The following is a 24,671-nucleotide window of genomic DNA, read 5'->3' as shown; positions in this document are numbered from 1 at the left end:
TTGTATTTCTTGATTATTTTTATGGCAAAAATATTACTTTATCGTATTTTTTTTTTACTTTTTTCGTGTTTTTGGACTGTTTTATTGAACTTTTTCGAGTAGCACGCTTACAATATTAGCGCTTTTCATTTAGTTTTTTTTGTATATTGCATGTAGTTGTGTTAATGTATATATCGCATAATTTGTAATGTAGTATGTGTAATATTTTGTTGTTTCACAATTACATAATTTAATTTATCACTAAATACTAATAATAATAATAATAAAAATAGCGAATTGCTTTAAATGGGCGTTGAACGTTCGCTGACAGCCACATGTGCCACAATCATATAACAATGAAAATAATAATATTATAATATACATGCAGCCCCACTCTTTATGCACCCCGCACGCAAATGCAATTCGTTGCAGTTTCTTCATATTGCGTAAAATAAGTATAAAAAATATTCTATTCAATGAAAAGAAGTGAAAAGAAAGTTTTATGCGCAATTTTCATACATTCTACATTATAACGGTGTTTTATGTGACCACCAAGTATTTGCGTACAATGTCCCCTTCTACACATATTTGCACACATTCATTCGTGCCCCCACCCATAAAGTGTTTCCAACTATGCACTTCTCTACTCTCTTTTGTGTGTGCGTGCGCTCCCATGTGTGATCTTCTGCCTGCTGCTTAACCACTACTAATTAATTAACATTCAAATTTTAACGTTCCACAAATCATATTCCCCGCAGGAAAAACGATAAGAAAAAAATATTACAATACAAAATACAAAAGAAGGTTTAAAATAAATATTCGTGCTGTTTCGGGTGAGCTGTTGCTTTGTTTTCCAACACCAACACTGTCGTTCGCCTTTTGCTAACAAATTTTACTGCTTCTTGTGCTTGGTAGAAGTAGCTGTTGTTGGGTTTGTCGATTTTACTGCCGCAGCACTTGAGGATGTGCTTTCCCTACGACCGCTAGACGGTGCGCTGCTGCTGCGGTTATTTGAGCCGCTGCCATTTTTAGTCGACGCATTAGGCATTGTAGACTTTTCCTCAACTGAAAAGAGTTCGGAATGAGCACATTTTGTATATTTTCGGCAACAGTAAGTTGCTTAAGCATTTAATTACCATTTTTCCTACGATTATCACGTGACACGCTATTACTATTATCACGCTCCTTCTTAGCTGCCACAGCGCCGCCTGAGTCACACGCAGCACCTGCTGTTTCATCGCCATGCTCGTCAATTGTTTGCATAACATTCACGCCAGTTGCACCCAAAGTTGTTGCACTTGTCAGATTAGTTGTGGTAGCCACTGCGGGTGCAGCCTCTTCCTCCGATTCATGTGTGCTAGTGGGTGAATCCTTTTCCTCTGCAATGCGCGGCAACATCTCACCCGGCGCTGGCAAAGCAATATTTGTGGGCGTACTAACCGTTAGCGGTGTCTGTTCGGTCATATTCAACACACTACCAATCGGCATTTGAGATTCATTTGCGGCATCGCCACTTCCAGCTGTTGCTGCACCATTACCGTTATTATTATTATTCACGCTGGCACCACCACCGATGCATGCAAAACTTTGTTGCATGGTATTTATTGGTGGCAGTGTGGTAACTGCATTTGACGACATACCAGCACCACCAGTGACACCTACATTGGTGCCGGTGCCAGTGCTGGGTCGCCAAACACCACCGATTACACGCTGTTGCGGCTGCTTGATTGGTGGCGAGCAGCAGAGCGGTGAAATTAGTGTGCATTTTGCCTCAGCGCTGCGTGGATGTAGACGGTCGGGTGAGAGCGCACGCCGCAGCAATGGTGAGCTGGGTTCACCGCTTTTGGTGCGCACGAAGCCGCTTTTCTTCGAGCCGCTCGCCATGGTTTGTACTGTGGGCAATGAGCTGCCGGGACTGTATGACTGCGTGGTGTTCGAAGCGCCGGGCTGATGTCCAACAATGGGAAATGCGAGCGGTGATGGTGAACGTGTGGGTGAGGCCGGTAGCGGTGAGGGTGACGGTGTACGTGCCAGTGGCGAAAGTGGTATATGACCAACAGATTTGCGGCGATTTGGCGGTAAAGCACCAGCAGCGCTGGTGTGTAGTGATTTCACCACACCGGCACCACTACCAGCGGTTGGGCACACGACCACAGCGTTATTACCGCCGCAAGCGGCTGTATGCAATTTGTGCTTGAGTCCATGCAATGTGGATGGCCGTTGGTAGAGTTGTGGCACCGATGTGGGTGATACTGCAATCAGAAATGTTTGGAATTATATTTCTGTGAATTAATGCGTTTATTGGTTATCTTACCCGGTATGTTAGCACCAATAGCTCCGCTGGGCCCTGCAACGCCCGTACCGCTTGCGCCATGTGGCATTAGCACAGCCGCTGCGCTCGTTGAAATTGTCAAGCCTGAAGCTTTCGTTGGTGTACTGGCGAAAGTTGGCTGCGTTTGTGCACCACTGCCACCACAAGTTGGTGTATTCGGTGCCGATGAGGATGGTGAAGTGGATTGCGATGAGTTACCAGCTGATTGACAGCAACTGCTGCTATGATACGATGAGTCCATCGGCGATAAGTTGCGATTGTTTACGTTACCAACGCCGGCGGCACCACAAGAACCGCTGACAACCGAAGCGACTGCCGTATTAGTGGGAGAACCGACAATACCCGCAGCGATCTAGGCGTAAAAATAGAAAAGATATTACTAAGTTATATCACTACTAAGCCCTGCTTTAGCCATGGCATTGACATTTAAAACCAAGAAAAAAAGTTCATTTTGGCTGCACCAAAGCTATAGTAACCTTCACAGGCTACCGCAGCATATAGGGTATAAAAATTAACTAGATATCGGCGGACACAGGAAAAGGACTAATAAACGTTGTTGGCATCTTACAAGGCAATCGGCCGGCCGGTCCTTAACAACGCCGCACCAATATGGTCGCCTGGATCCAGTGAAGTACAGACGAGGAAGCTCAGACCAGTCAGAATACTGCACTCCGGACTACGTCAGGATGCCTCTTGATGTCTCCTATCGAACAGTGAGGGCCTTATACTCCCAGTTAAGGAGCAAAATGAACTCCTCTTCAAGCAGTTCCTGCGGGTAGCGGAACCGTCTCCTAGGAACATCAAGAGGTCACTCCTCAACTGCGTCGACGACATCAGACAATACGCCGACCAGACTTCGGACGCAACTCACCTAAACTCCCTTTCAGTGAATCGCATACTTGGAGTCAAACCACCAGCCATTGCAGACGAACAGCTCGAGTTGCCGCGAGAAACAAGAGTGACCCTTGAGCAGCTTCGTTCCGGATATTGTAGCAGGTTAAACTCCAACCTATCCAGAATGGACCCCGACATATCCAATATATGTCCTGTGTGCAATGAGTCTCCACATGACACTGGCTACCTCTTTGCATGCCCCACCCATCTGACACCCCTCCCCCTTTGGCCCGACCCTGTCGGAACAGTACGTTTCTTGGGCCTTCCTTTGGATTAAGTCGACGACAACTTAGCTAATCCTTACCATCCTAACGGGGATTAGGCATCCGTTAACACAACAACAACATCAAGGCATACAAAATAACAAAACAAGGATATTCGAAACTGCGTGACCGCTTCAAAAACCAATCGCTTTTGTTTTACTCACCTGTTGTATCTCTGCCGACGCACGTTTATTGCTGATCCGCCTGAATAGTGAAGTTTTGCGCTTCTTGTCATGTTCCTTCTTCGTTTGCTTTTTCTGCCGATTTACGCCCTTCTTGGCCAGCTTACTTTGCATTAAATCACGCTTGCGCCCACCACTCTGTATGCTCGTATGCTCCAGCGGCGTGGCACGCAATGTTACATGCTCGCCACCACTCAACAACAACTGCAAGACTTGTGTGTGATAGAGACCCTGCACCAGCTCACCATTTACGTGTGTAATCAAATCGGCGGGACGCAGGCCAGCCTCAAAGGCTGGACTACCCTCCTCCACAGCCATCACCAAGTGATGCATCGTATAGAAGTCGGTGTCGCCATAATAAACACGTATCGTGTGCACTGTGAAACCAAAACCACGTGGACCGCGCCTAATTATGATGGGCGGCTTCAGATTGGTTACCAAAGGTGAAAGATCACGACATGGTGAAGTGTCACGTGAACTTGCTGTGCTGGAGCCGCCATTACCACCAGCGCCTGCACCGCTGCCGGGCGATTGTATGCCAGCTGCTATGCCGCAAAGTTGCTGCGCCAACTGTTGATTATCCACAGCGCTGGACATCAACGACAGCCCCAAAGCCGATGCGGACTTAACAATCGAACGCGAACGATGTTTGCCCAGATGACCGTCCATCGATTTATGATGATGCTGCAATGCAAGCGGTGATTGTTCGCGCGTGTTCTCGGCAGACGATGAGCCGCCACTCACCGTCTCATCCTCGATGGATATGGAGAAACGTGGTAGTATGTCACGCGCGCAGACACCTTTGCGTTTGCGATGTATTTGTGGTGAAAAGTCGTCACTATCTGTAGCGGTTGAGGATTCGGGTGTGCTGCGCGACGTTGCCGCCGCAACAGCTGGTATTAATGATGGATGCGGATGTGCTGCCTTCACCAAAGCCGTAGTTGTAGAGTGGGGCGTGGCATGCGTTTCGGCGGCGGCAATTGCAGCTGCTTGAGCTGCCGCGGCGCTCACAATCGTTGCCGGCGGTGTAGCGGGTGTGGTAATTATGGCCGTTGTCGTTGCTGGCATGCTATGGCGTTGCGGTTGACGTTGGCGTTGTTGCAAATAAGCAGTGCCGCTGCCGGCGCTGCTAGCCGGTGAAGCCGATGGACTGGAAATCGATGATTGGCGCAGGAATTGATTGAGCAGACGTAGTTCGTTGTCATTGCCGATGGTGATGTTGTGCAATAATTCGGGCAGATAGTCAGCATCGGGCGTGGATGGCACTTTGAGGCAACCGGATGTAAGCTGTGAAAGATGAAGAAGAAAATAAGTTACAAATGGTACAACAACAAAATTCTATGGCATAAAACGCAATACTCACGTCCAGTTTGCGCAATTGTGGCGTTGTCAGCAGCTTATTTGCTATAAAATCGCTGCTCATGCTGGGTGAAAGCGCCGAGTTATTTTTGCATTTCACCAAAGCCATGGACGAGTCCACCGTAGTATTACTATCGCAGACAGAAGCATTACCAGTTTTGCTGGCAGCAATGGTTACCGCCTCCGGCTTGACATCAGCTTGCTTCGAGGAGCTGTCGACAGTGGCGCTCGAAGCAGATGCCGAAACTGATGCTGCACTGGTGCTAGTGGGTGTCATTGTGGTGCTGGAGCTAGCAGAGGGTACACGTGACCAAGAATAATGTTGTTTGCGATACTGTGGCGTTAACGATGAGAATGAGCCAAAAACTGGCGTGTCGTCGGTATCGTCGGTGTCCTCACCAGCTAAATCGTGATTGTAACGATCCATACGTGCTGTAAATTAATTTAATTTGATATTGTATACCTTTAATAATATAAATAAAATATAAACTCACTATCAAAATAGCTCGTATCGTCCTCGGTGGACAATTGTGGCACAAATTCCGCCTTCTGCCTCAACAGCGAATTCCAATCTAAGCCTATGAAATATACATGCTCCTTAACCTCTAAAGCGCCACCTTGCGTGCCTAAGCGTTCACGTGGATTTTGCTGCAACAATTGTGTTATCAAATCCTTTGCCTCTGGCTGCACATCCCAATCTTCGCTATCCGGCCACTCAATATCATCGTTGACCGTGTGCGCAAATAGCTCTTCCGCAGTCTCGCCGAAAAATGGTACACAACCAATCAAAAATTCATACAATATAATACCCATGGACCACCAATCGACTGGTTTGCCATAACCTTGTCGTAATATCACTTCTGGCGCTATATACTCCGGCGTGCCGTAAACCTTAAATAAATAAATAAATCTTTTTAAAAACAAATATTAAATAAGTTTTTTAAATGAGACTTATCAGCATGTCTTCCACAAATTATTATAAAAAACTGGTTTCGGAAATTGAGATTCCTTATTAAACATACATAGTTCCAATTTCAAGTCACGCACTTACCTGCTTATCCGAGAACTGTCTGGTCTCCGAATCAATGTAGCCTTCATATAGATTTGTGGCCAATGACATTAAACCCATTTTCGATAAACCAAAATCGGTGAGTTTTATATGCCCCAATGCCGTGATGAGTAGATTATCAGGCTTGAGATCGCGATGTACAATGCCATAACTATGCAAATATTCCACCGCTAATACTGTTTCTGCAAAATAAAAACGCGCCATATCCGGCGGCAATGGTCCGATATTCTTCAAAAGCGTCGCACAATCACCGCCCTCAACATACTCCATTACCAAGCATAAATGCTTTTTCGTCTCGAAGGAACAATACATGCTCACCACAAAGGGATTGTCGGCAAACGAGAGTATATCACGTTCGGCAAACACTTGCTCCACCTGATTACGCAAAATGAGATTATTTTTGTTGATTTTTTTCATGGCGAAACGTTGGCGCGTAGTCTTATGCTTAACCAGGTACACCGCACCGTAGGCGCCATTTGAGATCAATTTAACGATATCGAAATCATGTTCGTTCGGTATCGGCTGTGCGGTTTGTGTCGCCTGCTGTTTGGCTGTGCTCGTTGTGGCAGTGTTTGTGGCACTCACCACCGCCGTGCAGATTGCCGATGCAAAGGAGGGCATTGGCATGTCAGGTCCACTCGCGACCGGTGTTTGTGGTGGTTGCAGCGGTAGCGGTGGATGTGGTGTGCAAGAACCACTGCTTACGGCATGTGCATCGCCGGTCAGTAGGGTATTCGATGCATTAAAGTTGGCTGTCACACAAGTGAGTGGTGAATTTAAGAGCAAGGGGGTTTGTTGTTCTTGCGAATTATCAGCTACGGCGGTAATGTCGGCCGCTGAGAGATTACCCTCACAAACAGCCTGTGTTTCCTTCATCTCCTGTTGCATTTCAGCGATCGGATCACGATTTAAACCTAACTTATGTATGATGTACTGCGGTATGTCGGCTTTGATGCCTTGTATTGCTTTGGCTTGACCCTCAGCAGCCTCTAATAGTTGATAAAACTCCTCGGGATCGAATTCTAAGCATTCGAGTAAACGTGCCGGGCGCGATATGATTAAAAGTAACTTTTTAATGACACCTGTTAGCTCTGCCGCAGCTTCGGGCGATTTATCTTTCGTTTCTAATAGTAAACGTTCGAGATTCTCACTCATTTCGTAAAAATAACGTGATGTTATTAGTTTTGCCTCAGACTTATGTAAGCAGTCGCGCGCCATTTCAAGCACTTGATGATGGACAAAGCTGTAAAGAGTTAAAATAGTAATTTTGCAAACAAAATGCCACATTAAATTCCACCTACCGCACAATTGGCTGCGAGTCGCGGAAACTGTTGCACGCTACGCTCTTATTCTCATTGATAAAATGCTTTAGGCGCTCCTCCATCTGTTGCGTAGCCTTCGGAAAGCGTTCCTTATACAAAGTGTTCATCATGGCGATCTCGTTGTCCACGATTGGTGAACGCGACGGACTTGAAAGCGAACGCGAGCGTGGACGGTGAAAGGGCGACATGCGCCCCGCAAAACCAGTTGAGCAATTATTGCCGCCACCGCTGCAGTTGGCATTCGCGTTGGGCGTACATGGCTGTGGTGCGCCCGCGGGCATTTTGGCGGCATTCGATGGTGTGCCTGGTGGTGCGATGGCGGCGCATACCTTGCCGCCAGCACATAAAACATTACTATCAACACAACAATTGGGACAGTGTGGGCGTGCGACTTGGGGTTGCTGCGCATGGGCAGCGGCGTTTTTGTTCGGCTCTTTTGTGCTGCTATTGTTGAAACTCGTACTGTTCGTTGTTGTTTGTGGGACGGACATTGTTTTGCTCGTTGTTGCTATTGCCATTGTAGCAGGTGTGGGCGTTGATGGTGTGCAAGCGGCGGTTAATAGAGCGCAGTGTTTCTGACAGTGCATGCGCGGCGCCGCGGCTATGGCTGCTTGTAAATGCTCTACACAGCATGTGATGGCATTGGCGGCATCTTGTGCTGCATCCTCACCGGGTGGAATGTTTTGTAGCTGATGGAGTGCTTCCTGGCTGGAGCACTGTGACTGCAGGAAAGACATTTTTTACTAAACACTCAAAGCACAAATATTGTTTCTTAACTCACCGACAAATTTGAGCTGCCAGGCGTCGTGCCATAACCCGAAGAAGGCAACGATGCCACGGACCAGCGTCTGCCGTCACCGCGGCACGATGCAATGCGTTTTATGGGCGCAAATGGAAACTGCATGGGTGAATTTATGCGCGGACTGTCCACTGGACTCGCCGAGTAAGGCGAATGTGAACGCGGCGAAGCGTTCGTGCAAGCATTTATACCAGCTGTAACTAAACTCAAACGATGATGTGCCACACCGCTGGATGTGCCGCCAACACTGCTGCCGCGCATCACTACGCCATGCAAATGATGTTTTCCAATACCTAAGCCAACACCGCTGTTGGAACGTGAAATGTTCAATGTGCTCGTTGTATTTGTGGGCGCGTTCGAACCACCCGGGGCGCCGGCAACGCTTACAGCGCTCGGTGACGAGTGACAATGGTGCATTGTTGCATGCGCCTGCACGTTACAAGTCGCTGACGAATGCGACTGCGAGAGCGCGTTTGGACCCGGCGTCAAGCAGTGAGAGGAATCAGCGCCGCCACTACCGCGTAAGTAGCTACCGGTAAGACAGGGTGCCGACTTACCCAGCGACGAATTACGCATGCGCACCAAATTTGATGTATCTGTAGTAGAATTAAATCACAAAATGCAAGCAATCAAATTATACCAATACAAGAAGAGCGCAAATTTACAGTAGCACTTACCATTGCTAGACGAACGCATGGAGTAACCGTGCTGATAGGAGATCTTACGTAGCAACGCATTGTAGCTGCGTCCAGTTAACGACACTGAGCTGCCTGATAGGCCCCCCGAAGACGACTTGGTCAAATTCGAATTACGCAGCAATGAATGCGATGTCATCAACGATGTCGTGCTTACGTTATGTTCACCGGCCGACACTTTCGACGATGTGCTCAACATATCCAACCCTGTCGCTGATTTGGTAGCGCCTACACTCATCTCCTGCTGCTTGCAGCTGACACGTGGACTACCGCCAGCACTACCGCTGGCGCTGCCACCACTAGCGCCCAACTCTTGATCAGAGTCATCGAATACCAATGCGCGCGCCGAATAACTCGACTGTGGACGCATGCGCGCCATAGATGCAGCGCTCAGATGACGTTTGGCTACCGGACTACCAGTCGAATTGTTAGTATTAGTAGTAGTTGTAGACTTGATGAAGCTGCCCGGTGCAGAGACCGCGCTCAAGTTACGGCTGCCCGGTGGACTAATCGTTGTGGCAATACTGTCGTCCGGTAGAAACGCGGCGCTAAGCATATCACGTAGGGATGTGGCGTGCGCAGCACCGGCAGCTTCGTCGCAGCGACCTTCAGCGGTGGCGCCGACACCATCACAACGCCTGTGTGGCGTTGAAGTGGAGATTTTGCCACCAATGCCATCACAGCTGCTAGCCGTTAGGAATGCTGTAGTGTTGGCGTCCGAATTTATTGTTGTTGCACTGCTGCAGGTGGTGTAACTGATTGATGATGCGGTTGTTGTTGTAGTTGATTGCGTTGCTGTTGCAGTTGCAGTTGTATGCGTGGTGGGCGGGATGTTAGTGGTGTAGATGGTGGGATGAGTTATGTTTGTTTTATTTGTTGTACGCGATTTTGGCTCTTCACGACTCATTTTCACGGCCGTTTGTAACTTAGGTTCGTTGGTGTTGAAATTCTAACTGTCCGTGTCAACTGATGGCTGTCCTTTTGCTTAGTTAATCCTTTTATTTGTATTACAGCACGACATTGCTTCTGTGTGTTTGTGTGTGAGTGTGATGATCGTGTCGAAGTACTTAAACGAGCTATTACTAATATGCTATACTATAGGATTTTTTGTTGTTTTTTGATTTTATTAATTTCTACTTTCTTATATTCCTTCGCTTTGAATCGTCAAATATTTCGGCCTTAAGGTGAAATATCGCAGAAATGCTTCTGTTAAGTGATATCATTTTTCTTTATCTTCGTATGGGGTTTCCAAACATCATTTTAAGGAACCTGAAAATAAATAAAAAATATTATGTAAATGTGGTTTAATAAAAAAGTTCAGTAATAAAATTGATTTAAATGTAATCTGACACCATCTAACGGCATTAACTATAATACACTACAGATTGAGACATGCAAAAAATTTTTGAGATTGATCGGAGTAATCAGGTAAGCTGTTGTAAACTCGGCTATAACCACGTAAGCGGTTCGGCGTAGACCAATAAAGAAGAAGAATCAATCAAGCAAATCTGAAAAGTGGATTTTTGCGAAAAACGCGTTAAAAACAGACTGATGGAGGACGTAACACAAGAACTATTTGACATATCGATTTATTTAATTTTAATATATTATTTTAAAAATTACAACCTAACAAAATATGCGATAAAAATCGTTTTCTTTTTAATTTCACAACAGGTGAGCCCCTTGACATGATTAGACTGCGTTATTTACTTTTACTACGTCATAGAAAATCAGCCATAACTAACCAATTGGAAACCTGTTTTCGGAGTATTAGCGGCGAGTTAAGGGGTTACATGAGTTTATGGGTTTCAAAAAATCAAACTTTTTTATTGTCTTATTAGATTCTTGACCTCTAGAATATTCTCTAGCGCTCGAGGCTAGCGAGGCTAAATGCGCCGTCTTTAAACGCGTTTTTTCTCAAAACTGTGTTTTTGAAGTCGGTTGGCAAGATTTCTCGAGAACTACTCAACCGATCTTCATGAAAATGAAATTTTACACAGGTATTTGAGACACAATTCTTAAAGATTTGGAAGAAGGTTTTTTTTTCAATTATAACCATTTGAAAAAAAAAAGTCGCAAAATTTTCACTGAAATTTATCATTTTTTGTAAAAATGTCTGCCAAAAATCCAATTTTCGTTTTTTTTCCTTCGCCCAAATTCTAAGTAAGGTTTAGATGATCCTGAATGGAGTTATGCCGTCAACGGAGGCGCAACTTCTTTCCTTGGGGTCACCGGAAATAGCGTTACAATGGCCGAGTTTAAAATATTTTTTCCAAAAATTTCAGATTTTTTTTGTTAATAGTGTATGTTTGTAACAATAAAAAATTCTAATAAAATATTTAATTTTTATATGAGAAAAAAATTGTTGAAAAAAGGCTGTTTTTAAATTGTGACGTCAGCAACTGAACTGCTGTTGTCAATTACGAATTCCATGGCTCAATTATGCCTTAACTATTTATGAAAAAACTTAATATTGGATAGTCGAAAAAGTCTTTTCGTATTTTGTCAATAGATGCTGTTGTTATTGTTGTTGTAGCGGCAGAGTTCTGCCGAATTGACAGTCCTTGGCCGGATAAAAATCCAGGTCCGTTCCGGTTACGTAGACCCGACTGTCGTGGGAACGGTTGTCAATAGATGTCGTTCCAGTCGTACATCTCCAGTGCTACTAATCACACTGTGTCATACCATATAATGTTGAAAAGGTGAGATTTTAAGCTTCATTTAACCAAAAAACAAAATGAGTGAAAATATTGAAGAAATTCGCTAAATTTTCAAATTTTTGTATAAAAAGGGAGGAATGCTACGCAAGCCACCAATGAAATTTGTGAAGTTTACGGAGACGATGCTGTATCAGTTCGTGTAGCACAAGAATGGTTCGTTCGCTTCCGTTCTGGAAATTTCGAAATTTGGATTTACACTGAAGGAATGTCTTTAGCGGAAAATGGCAAAAAGTGGTCGACTAAAATGGTACAAATTTCTTTTTTTATTTATTTGTACAAATATAAAAAAATAAGTTGAAGTTTGATTAGAAATACGAAAAGACATTTTCGACTACCCAATATTATGTCAGTATTGGTAATTGTTTACTCCAACGAATAACGTTAAAAACAATGACATAAAATTATAACGGGGTGTTAACAAGGTTTGTAGCTTTAAATAACTTCCCTGCGCTTAAAATAAAATTTTACAGACTTAATAAATTAATTAAGTCACATGTAAATACATTATGACCAACTGTAATATATACATATATGTATAAGTATATGCATGTACAAATATAATAAATTTATATGAGTAAGTATACTTAAACAAATATTATTAATTAATCTTATTTAGCAGATGTTATTAGACATTAGAAGTGTTTTATATTTAGATTGATAAAACGGCTACTTATGTGTTAGTGTGTTTGTGTTTATTAGCAAAACTTGTTAAACATTTTAAATCAAATGTCAAAGCGAACAGGACACTTGATAAATTAATGATTACTAAGGCAGAGTAAAAGTGGGCTTTTTTCATTTCGAGATAAGAAAATTCCCAAAGCTTTGCGGGCGAACGAGTTTCAACAGCTTTTACTGGATTATACAGTGAAATGGAGCAGCTAAAACGGTCGATCATTTGGATTTTTTACAAAGTGTAGTTAGTTTTTGTTGTTGTTTTGTTATAAACTACAAGTAACCCTGTAGTAACTGTAAGCAACATCTCGACACCTGCATAGGCATGTAAATAGTTATCAATTTCAGCTAATTTTAGGTTCAAACAGCGGGCCTTTTAGGTAGGATTGCATTTATTTTTTTAGGATCACCCTGTAGTTTTATCTACTTCAGTGTCCAATAATAGATCCCACTGGATATTCTAGTGAAATGGCTGAGATACAAGTTGCTATCTGTAGGAGTGGTTTCAGAATGAAATCGCAGAGAGGAAGCCAGGGAGATCGTTCATACATACTAAGCGGCAAAATCAAATGTTTTTCACTAGAACTCATAGCCCGCTAAGCACTGCCATTATTCAATATTATTTGGAAAGTATTTTCGGACAACCACAGTATACATAAAACATTGACGAGAGTTCAGTTCCGCAAGATATTTATGAACCATCTAATCAAATTTGACCCGGACCCGGTATTGTAATACAAATCTTTACAATCGCCTTCAAAAAAAAGGCTTCTGGGCCAAAACAAGCATGCAAGCATAAGTTTCGGTTAGGACGGCCTTGAGTGTCTTCAGCGAATTTTCGGTTTTGCCTTATTTTTGGAGCGTCATTCGTTAGATTGTCGGACTGTTTCAACATATTTATGTATAAAACCACGTCTCGTCATAAGCAATTACGCGCTTGACGAATGTAGAGTCCGCAGCTTCGTTGTCAAGCGTCTCTTCTACGACCTCTACTTGTCATCGTTTTTGCAAAATATACAACTCTTTTGCCACGAGTCTAGCAATTATACGCTTCATACACAACATAGTAACCAAAATATGTTGAGTCGATTCATGAGAGGTGTTCAGATTCTCTGTTAACTCGCTGATGCCAACATGACGGTTTTCAAGCACTGTTTTAACTTTATCGCATCGGCAGTAACCGAAATGGATGGACGACTCGCCCGAGACAAGTCTTTGCTAACTTCACGACCTTCATTTAATGCTTTGTATCACTCAAATAGTTACACGTGAGTCCGTGATGAAGCAGTCTTCCCAAAACACTTCCGTGATTCCATTCGCAACACAAAATTTAAATAGACTCCTAGTTGGGTTGTTTTTGTTGCTGTAGGGCCAGAAAACATTCCTGAGCTAATTTCAAGGAATGGTGCGGACTTGACAGCCCTTGCCAAGTTAAAAATCTGACTGGGTTCCGGTTACTTAGAACCGGTTGTCGTGGGAACGGAGCCCAAGCCAGGTCAAATGGTATGAACAGATGGTAGTATACAATATAAAAATAAAACAAATTATTTTTTTTTCAGGTGGAGTCACAAAAGAAATCACTGGTTCATTTGCGGAAATCTGCCATAAGTTTGAAGAAATGTTTTCAGTTTTTGTATGGCTTGATTTTGAAATAATATTTTTTTTTTTTGTATCTTTTTTTTTAGTGTTTCAAAAATGACAAAAATTATATAAAAAAAGCTTAATACAAGCGCCACCATAAGTTAACGGTTTTAGCAAACAACCATAAATAGTTTTTCTTACGAATTAACACCTTTTCACTATTAATTTACGCACAAAAATCCGCCGCACACTTTCGTATTTTTCGTACTTTTAAATTTGGTTATAATTGTTTATTTAGCACTGAGATTTTATTAGAGATTTAATCGGCTAAAAATTAAGCATCTATTTCTATCAACACATAATAAAATACAATAAAGTCACGATTGAAAAACTGAAATTTGCACATAAAAACATAAAGATTTTAATTAAATTATAACTGATAATTTAATGCACTTCAAGACGTACTTTTTTGCAAATGAACGGAATAAGCGGCGAAATCCAGTCAAGACTTTCGGCCGCCAAGTAGCAGGTATAGAATATGAAAATATGTAGTGTGAATCAAACAAGCCACAAATATACATACATATGTATCTATATGAATACGCAAATTGCATAAATATTTGGCAGATTTTAATCACTCAACACTTGAAGTAGAAAATAAGACACACACTCATGCTGAAGATGCGCGCTGACCGACCGAACTAAGTGACTTTCCATTGCTTCCTTCTAATTTATTTGTTTGGCCACACATTTATACTGACGAATATATAATGTATGTATGTAGCAATGTACAAATGTACATAGTATATGGTGGCAATTGAATGAAACAACACAGCCGAAAAAATAACATGAATAGCCATGTATGTTTGTATGGGCGTGTAGAGGCACGCGGAAAAGTGCTGGCCAATAAAGCAATAATACAAATATTTAAGCGTGTGTGTGTGTATTTATTTATATGCAAAAGCGTAGGGACAAAACTGATTACATTTCAACGCGACAGTTGGCTTAATTTCCCACACGCACACAGCCACACACGAGCAAGCAAACGAACGCGAACACATGTATGCATGTATGTGCATGTCGCTCGGAAATTCTTAGCAAGAAAATTGATTTGCCACAACAGGCCAGACGGGCAGCGAATGACGACTGCAAACACACACACACATATACAAATGTATAAATATACATACATATGTATGTATATTACTTTGTTCAGGTTTGGCGTGCCAAATATTTTCCAATAATAACAAGAAATTTTAATGGTTATGGCATGAAGTAAGATATCGTAATTGGCGGGCAGGAAAATATGTACATATAATACGCTCGCTCATGCATTTTTACAATTTTATATGTATATATAAATGTACGTGAATATCCTTGTATGTAAAATATGCATGTATGTATGTATGTATATTTTCTGCAATTTCCCACACGCGTTCAGCGAAAGAAAGCCTCGCATACACTTTATTATGAAAAAGGGGAAAAGAGCGCATAAAGCCATAAAACCAATGAGAAATAATATTTTTAAAACATTAAGGAAAATAAAAATATTTCTTATGATTCATGAGAAATAAACAAAGCGTAACTTGTTAAGTACCAGCACAATAATAACAGAGAAAGGAAACGAAAGTACACCTACAGACATATGTACATACAAACATACAGGCATACATACATATAAACATACAAAGATACAAACATACATATGTACATACTAAGTAGCCATAGGCTGGTGTCATCATGTGGGTGTTGATGGAGACAAAGCAACAACAAGCGCGAATAAAGAAATGACTTCGGTTGAACAATATAAAATTACATACATACATACATATGTACATACATATTTACATGCGTAAGTTTACAAATTGTTATAAAAGTCATAAGTAGACAACTTCGTACAGGTGTGAGGTGAGAGGCTTGCACCATAATTTCAATTATCAAGGAGAGTTTGCGGTCCGAGGCATAGTCAGCACACAGCCTGCAGTATCAATTGGCTAGTATGAGTCATCTCCAGTATTAGCATCTCAATGCGTTTGTGGTCGAAACTATATATTCATTCGCAGCATCTTTAAGATTAATTTCTGTACATACATAAATATGTACATACAGAAGGTGTGTATAAACCCAATAGGTATTACGTATTATATTCGTAAACTGTTTGGAAGAGCTTTTCCTCATACTTGTAAAGTGCATCTTGATGTTATTTGACTAATTAAAACAACTCAAGTCAATAAAAAGCCAAAATACCCTTCACAGGTGCATTTCTATAGCACAAAATCTTGATATTAAAGGGATAGTTTGTATAGCAGCTATATGTTATGATGGTCCGATCTGAACAATATGTTCGGAAATTATAACGTTGCCTTGGACAATAATCCACACAAATTTCGAGAAGATATATTTTCAGATAACAAATTTTTCCACACAAGGATTTGATTTTGGTCGATCAGTTTGTACGACAGCTATACGCTATAGTGCGCCCAAATAAACTACATAGTAGGCACCGTGCGTGGCCTGTGCTTGGGTGACTGTCGCGCCGCGATGTTATGTTATTTTACAGTCACGCGGTAAATTCGCGAGAAGCTGGCTGCCAGTTAGCTATATAAATACAGCAGGCAGCTTGTCTGGCCAGAGCTTAAGTGACTGTCGCGCTGTGATGTTATGTTATTTGAAAGTCATGCGGTAAATTCGCGGGACGCTGGCTGCCAGTTGCCAATATAAGTAGAGCAGGCACGGTGCCTGGCCAGAGCTGAAGCGATGTTATGTTATTTGAAAGTCATGCGGTAAATTCGCGGGAAGCTGGCTGCCAGTTGCCTATGTAAGCAGAGCAAGCACAGTGCCTGGCCAGTGCTTGGGTGACTGTCGCGCTGTGATGTTATGTTATTTGAAAGTCATGCGGTAAATTCGCGGGAAGCTGGCTGCCAGTTGCCTATATAAGCAAAGCAGGCACAGTGCCTGGCCAGTGCTTGGGTGACTGTCGCGCTGTGATGTTATGTTATTTGAAAGTCATGCGGTAAATTCGCGGGAAGCTGGCTGCTAGTTGCCTATATAAGCAGAGCAAGCACAGTGCCTGGCCAGTGCTTGGGTGACTGTCGCGCTGTGATGTTATGTTATTTGAAAGTCATGCGGTAAATTCGCGGGAAGCTGGCTGCCAGTTGCCTATATAAGTGCTTGGGTGACTGTCGCGCTGTGATGTTATGTTATTTGAAAGTCATGCGGTATATTCGCGGGAAGCTAGTTGCCTATATAAGCAGCAGCAAGCACAGTGCCTGGCCAGTGCTTGGGTGACTGTCGCGCTGTGATGTTATGTTATTTGAAAGTCATGCGGTAAATTCGCGGGAAGCTGGCTGCCAGTTGCCTATATAAGCAAAGCAGGCATAGTGCCTGGCCAGTGCTTGGGTGACTGTCGCGCTGTGATGTTATGTTATTTGAAAGTCATGCGGTAAATTCGCGGGAAGCTGGCTGCCAGTTGGCTCTACATAAGCCAAGCAAGCACAGTGCCTGGCCAGTGCTTGGGTGACTGTCGCGCTGTGATGTTATGTTATTTGAAAGTCACGCGGTAAATTCGCGGGAAGCTGGCTGCCAGTTGCCTATATAAGCAGAGCAGGCACAGTGCCTGGCCAGTGCTTGGGTGACTGTCGCGCTGTGATGTTATGTTATTTGAAAGTCATGCGGTAAATTCGCGGGAAGCTGGCTGCCTGTTGGCTCTACATAAGCCAAGCAAGCATAGTGCCTGGCCAGTGATTGGGTGACTGTCGCGCTGTGATGTTATGTTATTTGAAAGTCATGCGGTATATTCGCGGGAAGCTGGCTGCCAGTTGCCTATATAAGCAAAGCAGGCACAGTGCCTGGCCAGTGCTTGGGTGACTGTCGCGCTGTGATGTTATGTTATTTGAAAGTCATGCGGTATATTCGCGGGAAGCTGGCTGCCAGTTGCCTATATAAGCAAAGCAGGCACAGTGCCTGGCCAGTGCTTGGGTGACTGTCGCGCTGTGATGTTATGTTATTTGAAAGTCATGCGGTAAATTCGCGGGAAGCTGGCTGCCAGTTGCCTATATAAGCAGAGCAGGCACAGTGCCTGGCCAGTGCTTGGGTGACTGTCGCGCTGTGATGTTATGTTATTTGAAAGTCATGCGGTATATTCGCGGGAAGCTGGCTGCCAGTTGCCTATATAAGCAGAGCAGGCACAGTGCCTGGCCAGTGCTTGGGTGACTGCCGCGCTGTCATGTTATGTTATTTGAAAGTCACGCATGCGGTAAATTCGCGGGAAGCTGGCTGCCAGTTGCCTATATAAGCAGAGCAGGCACAGTGCCTGGCCAGTGCTTGGGTGACTGTCGCGCTGTGATGTTATGTTATTTGAAAGTCATGCGGTAAATTCGCGGGAAGCTGGCTGCCAGTTGCCTATATAAGCAGAGCAGGCACAGTGCCTGGCCAGTGCTTGGGTGACTGTCGCGCTGTGATGTTATGTTATTTGAAAGTCATGCGGTAAATTCGCGGGAAGCTGGCTGCCAGTTGGCTCTACATAAGCCAAGCAGCCACAGTGATTGACCAGTGCTTGGGTGACTGCCGCGCTGTCATGTTATGTTATTTGAAAGTCACGCGGTATATTCGCGGGAAGCTGGCTGCCAGTTGCCTATATAAGCAAAGCAGGCACAGTGCCTGGCCAAATAAACTACAGTGCTTGGGTGACTGTCGCGCTGTGATGTTATGTTATTTGAAAGTCATGCGGTATATTCGCGGGAAGCTGGCTGCCAGTTGCCTATATAAGCAAAGCAAGCACAGTGCCTGGCCAGTGCTTGGGTGACTGTCGCGCTGTGATGTTATGTTATTTGAAAGTCATGCGGTAAATTCGCGGGAAGCTGGCTGCCAGTTGGCTCTACATAAGCCAAGCAGCCACAGTGACTGACCAGTGCTTGGGTGACTGCCGCGCTGTCATGTTATGTTATTTGAAAGTCACGCGGTATATTCGCGGGAAGCTGGCTGCCAGTTGCCTATATAAGCAAAGCAGGCACAGTGCCTGGCCAGTGCTTGGGTGACTGTCGCGCTGTGATGTTATGTTATTTGAAAGTCATGCGGTATATTCGCGGGAAGCTGGCTGCCAGTTGCCTATATAAGCAAAGCAGGCACAGTGCCTGGCCAGTGCTTGGGTGACTGTCGCGCTGTGATGTTATGTTATTTGAAAGTCATGCGGTAAATTCGCGGGAAGCTGGCTGGAAGCTGGCTGCCAGTTGGGTGACTGTCGCGCTGTCTGTTATGTTATAAAGTCATGCGGTAAATTCGCAAGCAGTTGCCTATATAAGCAAGCAGGCACAGTGCCTGGCCAGTGCTTGGGTGACTGTCGCGCTGTGATGTTATGTTATTTGAAAGTCATGCGGTATATTCGCGGGAAGCTGGCTGCCAGTTGCCTATATAAGCAGAGCAGGCACAGTGCCTGGCCAGTGCTTGGGTGACTGTCGCGCTGTGATGTTATGTTATTTGAAAGTCATGCGGTATATTCGCGGGAAGCTGGCTGCCAGTTGCCTATATAAGCAGAGCAGGCACAGTGCCTGGCCAGTGCTTGGGTGACTGTCGCGCTGTGATGTTATGTTATTTGAAAGTCATGCGGTAAATTCGCGGGAAGCTGGCTGCCAGTTGCCTATATAAGCAGAGCAGGCACAGTGCCTGGCCAGTGCTTGGGTGACTGTCGCGCTGTGATGTTATGTTATTTGAAAGTCATGCGGTATATTCGCGGGAAGCTGGCTGCCAGTTGCCTATATAAGCAAAGCAAGCACAGTGCCTGGCCAGTGCTTGGGTGACTGCCGCGCTGTGATGTTATGTTATTTGAAAGTCATGCGGTATATTCGCGGGAAGCTGGCTGCCAGTTGCCTATATAAGCAAAGCAGGCACAGTGCCTGGCCAGTGCTTGGGTGACTGTCGCGCTGTGATGTTATGTTATTTGAAAGTCATGCGGTATATTCGCGGGAAGCTGGCTGCCAGTTGCCTATATAAGCAAAGCAAGCACAGTGCCTGGCCAGTGATTGGGTGACTGTCGCGCTGTGATGTTATGTTATTTGAAAGTCATGCGGTATATTCGCGGGAAGCTGGCTGCCAGTTGCCTATATAAGCAAAGCAGGCACAGTGCCTGGCCAGTGCTTGGGTGACTGTCGCGCTGTGATGTTATGTTATTTGAAAGTCATGCGGTATATTCGCGGGAAGCTGGCTGCCAGTTGCCTATATAAGCAAAGCAGGCACGTTGCCTGGCCAAATCGATAACTCAAACCTTGGGGGACTAGTTGAGTTTAAATATATATACAAATGTACATATACTTTCTAAGGTCTCCGACGTCTCTTAGTGGATGTTACAAGCTTCGTGGTAACCTTAATATACCCTGTTCAGGGTATAACAAAATTAGGACTGTAGCAATGGGTCTCTTAACACCTAACATGCGAAACGCTTGTGTTCGAATATCATATGAGGAAACCAAACCGAGTGATGTAAGAACAGTAAGGCACCAGGAAAACATGAAATCTTAATCAATTCAGGCCCAGCAATCTCATACATTTCCGAGAAGAAGAAACACAGCGACTTTGGATACAAAACAATCTTATTGTAATTTTATGCAGCGATTTTATACGAACGGTAGCAAAGTGTCATGTCCATATACAAATTTATATGTATCTGTATGTATGTATGTATGTATATAAATCGTGTGTAAAAATGTAAATTTATGACACATTTAAAGGCAACAAATGCTATAGCAGAATACTGATGGATGTTTCTTCTTTTAATGCAACAATGCTTATAAGATAACAAAGAATTATTTAAATTTGGAACGAAACAATGATTTGTGAGTCAGTCGTTGCCTAAATAAGCGAGGTGTAATCTTACGTTCTTATATTAAAACTGCAGTGTTGTTGTAGTGGCCGAAAACATCACTGTAGTAATTTGATGGAATGCCACCAAGTTGACGGTCCTTGGTCGGATAAAAATCCGTGTACGTTCCGGTTACATAGCGCCTACTGTAGAGGGAACGGATGTGTCAACTTCAACGTTAACAATCAAAAGGACAAAGTGAAAGCACAAACAACTCTTGCTAACAAAATCACACTAAGCTAACACCTCTCCAGCTTTTTATACACGATTAATATATACTTTTGTTAAAATTTTCAACAAATTATTATAAATTATTTATAGTTTTTATAACGGGAGCGTCAGAGGCACAAAAGATTAGAAATCATATAAGAAGCCATTAGAATAGGAAGTCAGCAAGCATGCCGATCAGCAATCAGTCATTCGTAAAAGAAATAAGAAAAATAATAATAAGCGTAATAAAACGGCTTCCTAGATTTATACACTAACAATAAAATAACAAATAATACAACTGATTATTTAGCAATAACACCAACTGCGCATTTAATAGTTAATTTGATTACCTGCTGGGGTTCAACACCTTATCAGCGTCAAAATAAATGTGCACACAGTATACATATAAGACTACGAGTAGACACTTTGCTAAATGCTTACATGCATGCAATCGAAAATCACAGCTCCCTATTAAGTGCTAAGTAATGAACTCTTACAAAGAATTAGTAAAATATTATCTCATTTTATATAATTTCAATAATACACAAAATGTAAACCCGTGGCTATCATACATGCTGTGAGTGGTGAACACGTGCTACATAATATTTATTAAATGATGCCACACAATGAAGACTATTCTCAGCAGACGGTCTTAACGAATTGGCAATACTATTATAACATATCCATGAAGATTGGCATTTTTATACCTTGAACATGGGCTAAGGTAGTATAGTAATCACCACACAAAATATTCAAATCGGACGACTATAGCATATACATATGTATGTAGCTGTCATACAAACTGAACGATCAAATCAAGTTCTTAAATGGAAACATTTTTACTTGTGAAGGCTATTATAGATTCGGTGCAAGCGAAGTTAACGTTATTTCTTGTGTTTATATAAATTTATATGTATGGATGTACATACTTATGTATGTATGTAAATATTCTCTCGAATAAGTGCTGACCTTTGCGGCAAGTCATTGTGCCAAAAACGATTCAATTTCCGCTTTTATTCAATACCTTAACGGTGAGTAACCGAAATGATTGGAAAACCAAATTATAAAATGAAGAAAATAAAAACAAGAACAACCTAAGACAAAGCCTCTAAGTCACATCTTGAATTCCAAGCGTTTGACATCCTCCTTGACGCCGGGCATTGGAATGCTTTGCAATCGTGGACACAAATCTGCGTGTGCCCGTACAATTCATACATATCGCTGAACTAAAGTATTAATATACATATATACATACATATGTATGTATGATTTGCTTCCACAATAAACAAATACACTTATCTCAGCTGCCTAGGCAAGTCAATGAAGCACAGTTGTACGAGTACGAGTATTTCGATATTTCTTCGCTCTTTTTTCGGTTTAGCATTGCAAAATAGAGGTACTCACATGATAATTAAATTCACTATTGTTTGTTTTATTTATCAAAGCGGTTCACTGAAATGTAAATACAACAAACCGATGGGCACACAAATGTATATAGGGATGTATGTGTTCAAGTTTTGTTTGTATGTATATACATATGTGTGCATTTGCAAACATATGTACAAGTAGATGTGACAGATTAAATACATAGTGCCCAAGTCATTGCGGTTTATTGACTTAAAACTGTCTCGTTACACCTCGCATATAAACAACTAAAAGGAGGCGGCGGTCGTGAGACGTGAACGGCATATGCTAAACAGAACGGGGTGCTGATTTGTCAACCGGGGGAGATGGTTAAGTATTGTAGCGAAATGAATTTGAGCGTTGATGTGATTGCATTTCTAATCGAGGACGTTTGGCCGAATTATATAGTTGTAAAATAAGAATAATAAATGCAAGAAAGTAAGAAAACTAAAGAGTTGCGAAAAATAGTGATAACCAGAATGCAATTTAGAGAGGCTAGATCCTATAAGTATTTACTATATAAACAAATTAATAAATAAGAAGTAGCTTTTAGTTTAAACGAAATAGGAACACAAGCAGTATTAAAATGATAAAAATTAATAAACATGATAACAAATAAATCATCAAACTTTTCCAGATTGGAAGTGTCTCTAACGATGCAGGTGTGACATATTTTGTCTTTAATTTTGTATAGTCAAGCGGTGAATAGTGGAAAACCTTATGAAGGAATATGTTCAGAAGTTACATACATACAGACGTAGCCACATGTGCTTTAATAAATCACAGTACACAAATATATATTATTATATGTAATAGGTACATAAATACATATGTATGTATGTGCGTATATTGGTGTCTCCGGCATCGTCATTCACGCTATAATTTTCGTATCTATGAAATAAAATGGATAATAGCCATTGGCTAATTTGTCATATTTCATTTTTGACTTTTATACTCTATTCTAAGTGGTTTCATTGCGGAATTGCTATTATTTTGGGGCATTCATGCACACACATCTAATTTGTTCATGGTCTTTGCGCAGCATAACCGCTGATGAATATATTTTGTTGCTTGCCTATTTATCTTTCACTGCTTTCAACTACTTACATTTCTATCTTATATACATTTATACAAATGTGTATACCATTTACATACTATTTCATAATATACTAAAACGTGTATAAAACCACTGCAATATGCTTCTCAATATTTATTTACAAGCATATGTACATTTATCTTGCCTAGATGCTTGCTTCAGAGCCAATGCTGACATTTCTCGACACATTAACACGATACGTTAGCCGAATTTCCAATACAATGGGTAGTAATAAAATGCACATTTTCTTGTAACAAATCGCCAAAATGTGTGTAAAGGTTTATTTTATGATTCCCTTGCATTCAGGTGCATTTACAAGTGCATATGTGTGAACGTTAGATCCAAGGACGCCCCCATGCAAGGAGATCAATGAAGGCCGTGGCCACAGAGCGACCGTCATCGACGCTTTCGTCAGCCGAGCGCAATAGTGCCTACACCCTCTTTCCTACTTCCCACACTCGATTTACATATACTTAATAAAATATACATATACTTGTACATATGTTTACGATTAATACTTACGATTTTCTCTAAGATGTTCAACGCTTAATAGTTAAAACCACACAAATATATTTTTTTCACAACACACAGATCTAGTTCACGTTCGATGAATTTTCATAAATTTCTTGGCTTTGGTATATTCGATGTTAAAAGCTTTCCTCCATAGAGAAAATTTGCAAAGTTTATCCAGCTGCTTTCGTGCGCTTCCTGAAGTTACCTTACAGCTAATATTGCCAATTAATTCATTTTTTCCACCGTTTGGTGTAGGTCTTGTCTAGGTATGTCGATGGAGTTTCTATTGTTTCTGTTGTTGTTGCTCAACAGCTATGTGGTTGGTGGTTGATGTTGCTATTGTTGTTCAACTGGTCACTGCTGATGTAGAAAAATTTCTTTTGCTAGTTTTTCACTTCGCCTTTTCCACACCTTCACTTTGCAAATTTGCACTTTTTGTAAACAAAACTGATAGAGAACCTGCATTGCTCACTTTTTGCACATTTCTCCGTGAAATTGACAAAGAATATGTGGTCAAAATTTCCATGCAAAATTTTTTCACTTTATTCACCGTTGGAAAACTTCTTGCAGAGCTCGCGAACGATTCGATATACAGTGTGAAAATTCAAGACATACAACGAAGTATTAACCAAAATAAAATGTCAAATATCAGCGTTGTCGTATCGAAATTTATTTTGCAGTGCCAAATTCATTCCAATAGTGTTGCATAAATAAGTACCGAAATTTCT

At 42.3% G+C, this 24,671-nt stretch overlaps 2 protein-coding genes across 4 annotated transcripts in view; one reads left to right on the top strand and one right to left on the bottom strand.

The window, feature by feature from the left end:
* The window catches only part of LOC126762943 (centrosomal protein of 135 kDa), a 49,130-nt gene extending 38,349 nt beyond the window's left edge, over positions 1-10,781 (top strand). The window contains exon 19 of the transcript XR_007667538.1: positions 10,569-10,781. The gene's annotated coding sequence lies outside the window, so the exon portion shown is untranslated. The remainder of the gene's footprint in view (positions 1-10,568) is intronic.
* Positions 34-24,543, bottom strand: LOC126762941 (uncharacterized). 3 transcript variants are annotated; one of them, XM_050480011.1, is made up of 11 exons: positions 23,953-24,543; positions 8,877-10,163; positions 8,182-8,795; positions 7,380-8,122; positions 6,061-7,321; positions 5,504-5,900; positions 5,014-5,441; positions 3,633-4,937; positions 2,294-2,663; positions 1,116-2,231; positions 34-1,044 (listed from the first exon to the last, which is right to left on the bottom strand). In XM_050480011.1, the coding sequence occupies exons 2-11, from the start codon at positions 9,799-9,801 to the stop codon at positions 872-874; spliced, it is 7,332 nt and encodes a 2,443-aa protein (XP_050335968.1). In that variant the 5' UTR covers positions 9,802-10,163; positions 23,953-24,543; the 3' UTR covers positions 34-871. The 3 variants fall into 3 exon arrangements, with proteins under 3 accessions (XP_050335968.1, XP_050335970.1, XP_050335969.1); XM_050480013.1 differs by lacking the exon at positions 23,953-24,543 and adding an exon at positions 14,451-14,547; XM_050480012.1 differs by lacking the exon at positions 23,953-24,543 and adding an exon at positions 14,333-14,414.
* Between the last annotated feature and the right edge of the window lie 128 nt (positions 24,544-24,671).

This window comes from Bactrocera neohumeralis, chromosome 6 (genome assembly GCF_024586455.1).
Source record: "Bactrocera neohumeralis isolate Rockhampton chromosome 6, APGP_CSIRO_Bneo_wtdbg2-racon-allhic-juicebox.fasta_v2, whole genome shotgun sequence".
Lineage (NCBI taxonomy): Eukaryota > Metazoa > Arthropoda > Insecta > Diptera > Tephritidae > Bactrocera > Bactrocera neohumeralis.
Note: the sequence above shows the minus strand (reverse complement) of the source record. Positions and strands in the feature narration are given on the sequence as shown.

Bases quoted from the DNA above. Each gene is read 5' to 3' on its own strand.
- LOC126762941 (XM_050480011.1), bottom strand. From the start codon at position 9,801: ATGAGTCGTGAAGAGCCAAAATCGCGTACAACAAATAAAACAAACATA. The intron at 5,901-6,060 runs GTAAGTGCGTGA...TATTTATTTAAG, and splicing joins GACAGTTCTCGGATAAGCAG to GTTTACGGCACGCCGGAGTA. The intron at 2,664-3,632 runs GTGAGTAAAACA...TTTTACGCCTAG, and splicing joins CGTCGGCAGAGATACAACAG to ATCGCTGCGGGTATTGTCGG.